Source organism: Mya arenaria, chromosome 6, assembly GCF_026914265.1.
Source record: "Mya arenaria isolate MELC-2E11 chromosome 6, ASM2691426v1".
NCBI classification, from domain to species: domain Eukaryota; kingdom Metazoa; phylum Mollusca; class Bivalvia; order Myida; family Myidae; genus Mya; species Mya arenaria.
Genome location: NC_069127.1, coordinates 16,250,821 through 16,253,366, shown reverse-complemented (window position 1 = coordinate 16,253,366; position 2,546 = coordinate 16,250,821). Strand labels below are relative to the sequence as shown.

At 38.6% G+C, this 2,546-nt stretch overlaps 1 protein-coding gene across 1 annotated transcript; it reads right to left on the bottom strand.

The window, feature by feature from the left end:
* Nucleotides 1-251: 251 nt before the first annotated feature.
* On the bottom strand, nucleotides 252-1,080 carry LOC128236384 (uncharacterized). Its single transcript, XM_052951233.1, has 3 exons — nucleotides 827-1,080; nucleotides 530-697; nucleotides 252-392 (listed from the first exon to the last, which is right to left on the bottom strand). The coding sequence occupies exons 1-3, from the start codon at nucleotides 893-895 to the stop codon at nucleotides 267-269; spliced, it is 363 nt and encodes a 120-aa protein (XP_052807193.1). The 5' UTR covers nucleotides 896-1,080; the 3' UTR covers nucleotides 252-266.
* Nucleotides 1,081-2,546: the final 1,466 nt, after the last annotated feature.

Sequence of the window (2,546 nt, the reverse complement as noted above, 5' to 3'; positions counted from 1 at the left end):
TCGCTTGCTATCCCCGGTATTCCCCCGGATGTGGGAGCCATGGTTATAATTGACTGGCGCATAATGATCCATAGTGATCCAATCTCATGCCAACAGTCTTCGCACTAATTTTTTTCAAGCACTAGCCCAGTCGGGCTAGCAGCCTGGAAAAAGCACTAGCCCGAATCAAGTTTCACTAGCCCGAACCAAAATAACTTTTTAACAGAGATATTTTAATATATGTGTAAGGTAATAAAGCTATAACACCAGTGAACTGTTTTCTCATTTTAATCTCTACTGTATTCCATCAACAATGAAAACACAAGGTATTCTGACATCTCGCAGTCGCTTTCTCCGTCACTATCGTCTCCATCATACATCATCTTCTCTGGCACCAGCGATGTCGTAGTTGACTAAAAGTAATGCATGAAATGGCATAAAATTTATTTGTCAAAATAACTGTTCAACCGAAAATAGTATTTAATAATTATTGTAAAATTCAGTACAAACAGTTATATTGTAACTGAGATCTTTTGTTTGATTGTGATACCTGGATTTCACTGGTACTTTGAGAGCTTGTGTCTGTCACCTCGTCTGCCTGGTCCATCTCATCTGCCTGGTCGAGATCAGAGTCTGCAAGGGTGATGACCTCCTTGGGTCTGGCAGGCTGCTTTATACGCTCTCCTACTCGTCTCTTCTGGCCAGATGGAGTAGAGGTCTGAAATTGTGAACATGTACATTGTATTAAACATATAGATTATTCAATTATTGTTTGTCATGCTTTTGAATTCATATAGTTTCATATACTTTTTAATGACTATATTAATTCCTGCTTTATTTAACCTACCATCCATTCAGCAATGGCTGCTTCAGGGTCGAACTCTTCGATGGTTGGAGACATGATGCTGATAGCCATCAAATCATTCAGTCGAGTGTTTCCAAGTCGTCCTCTTCTCTTGGTCTTGACTGGAACTTTCGTTTTCTTGCCTGTTTGTAAACCTTAGTTACCTCCTTTTTAGCATCAGGCTTGTCACCAGGAGCCTTTCTTTTCGGGGTAGCTCCTTCGAAATAACGTAGAAGCGACATCGTTCAGTGTGAAGAAATGACAGCTACACGAATAGACTGTATCCCTTTCTCAATTTTTCAAGCGTCCCTCAAGTACACGAAATGTTACATTTTGAATAAGCATTTATCGATTTGATGCGAATCGCGGTAAACCAGTCATAGTGCAAGCGTCTATTAAGCACATTTCAATAAGCATCTAGGTAGCCTGTTGTAACAGATTCGGATACCGTATTTTTTCGGATAATTATTTTTCGGGAAAAAATCACTCGACAGGGTGGGCTAGTGACTTGATTTTTTCAGTCGACCGAGTGGAAAACAGCTCGACTCGGTCGATGGTCGAGTGGGTTACGTCGAAGACTGGCCAAGATGATATCTGGTCTGACATCGCGAGGTTAGTTATTCTTAAGCATAAAAAAGCCTGGACAGCATTTGATAAAGACTGTTGTGAGGTTAAATCTTCATTACTTTACTATTCCACAACATTGGGTGATTAGGGAACTTTATTGAATATTTTGATTTTAATTTTGTTTCCTCAACTGATTAATTAATACAAATTCAATTCTATCTCCACAATATTCGGCACTGCATTGTTAAATAAAACTCAAAAGTTACACTTGTAAATTATTTAACCAAAAACCTTTCCCTCAAATATTTCACAAATTTATATTGATCTATCAACAACAATGCATCATAGCGTCTTCAGAAAAAGAACTTGTAAAGTATGCACCAGTCAATTGTAACCACTCCCCCCCCCCCCGCCCCCGACTTTCCGTCCAGCCAATCCCCGGTAAAATCCCTGCCCTGCGCGAGCGAACTGGTGGTAAAATCCCTTGAATTACCCCGCACCCCACGGATCTAAGGTAAGAGCAATTCCCTGATATATTTTGAGGGAAGAAAAAAACAACGCAATCACCCCGCATTGCGAGGACACTAGTTTTGGCTTCCATCACTTTAATGTTGATATTTATTTTTTTGATGTTTACAACACGACCAAAAAGGTAATATATAATGTGTTCGCTAAAGTTCTTTAGCTACGAGGACACCTGAAAGGTAAAAACACAGCCCTTGTTACTGGTATATCCCCGAGGGAGGCGTGGTAACAATTGACTGGTGCATTATAAAAGGGGAATCAAAATTGAGCATGCAAGATTGTTTTATCAATGGCGATGCTTTATCACAATGTCATGTACTTACACTGAGAGTGGCATTAAGACTTTTCTATGCACACAGGTAAACAATCATCTTATTCACAGATGCTGTGCACATATTAATACATTTGGCTTCATTTAGAATGAAACATCATAAATAAGTATGCGCATATTTGATATTTTTTATCTCCATTTTGCAAAATTGAAATCACATGAATTTTTCAAACGAACTTGTATTGCTTGAAAATTTACGTGTCAAATTAAAAATGCTACCCACGGTAAGATGAAAATAAATCCGTTTGATAGTGGTAATCATTCAATGGCGGCTTTATTGATAAATTTCCTCAATAAAAC

Excerpts from the sequence above, each read along its gene's own strand:
- LOC128236384 (XM_052951233.1), bottom strand. The coding sequence starts at position 895 with ATGGCTATCAGCATCATGTCTCCAACCATCGAAGAGTTCGACCCTGAA. Across the intron at positions 698-826 it reads CAGCCATTGCTGAATGGATG|ACCTCTACTCCATCTGGCCA; the intron begins GTAGGTTAAATA and ends TCACAATTTCAG. Across the intron at positions 393-529 it reads AAAGTACCAGTGAAATCCAG|TCAACTACGACATCGCTGGT; the intron begins GTATCACAATCA and ends CATTACTTTTAG.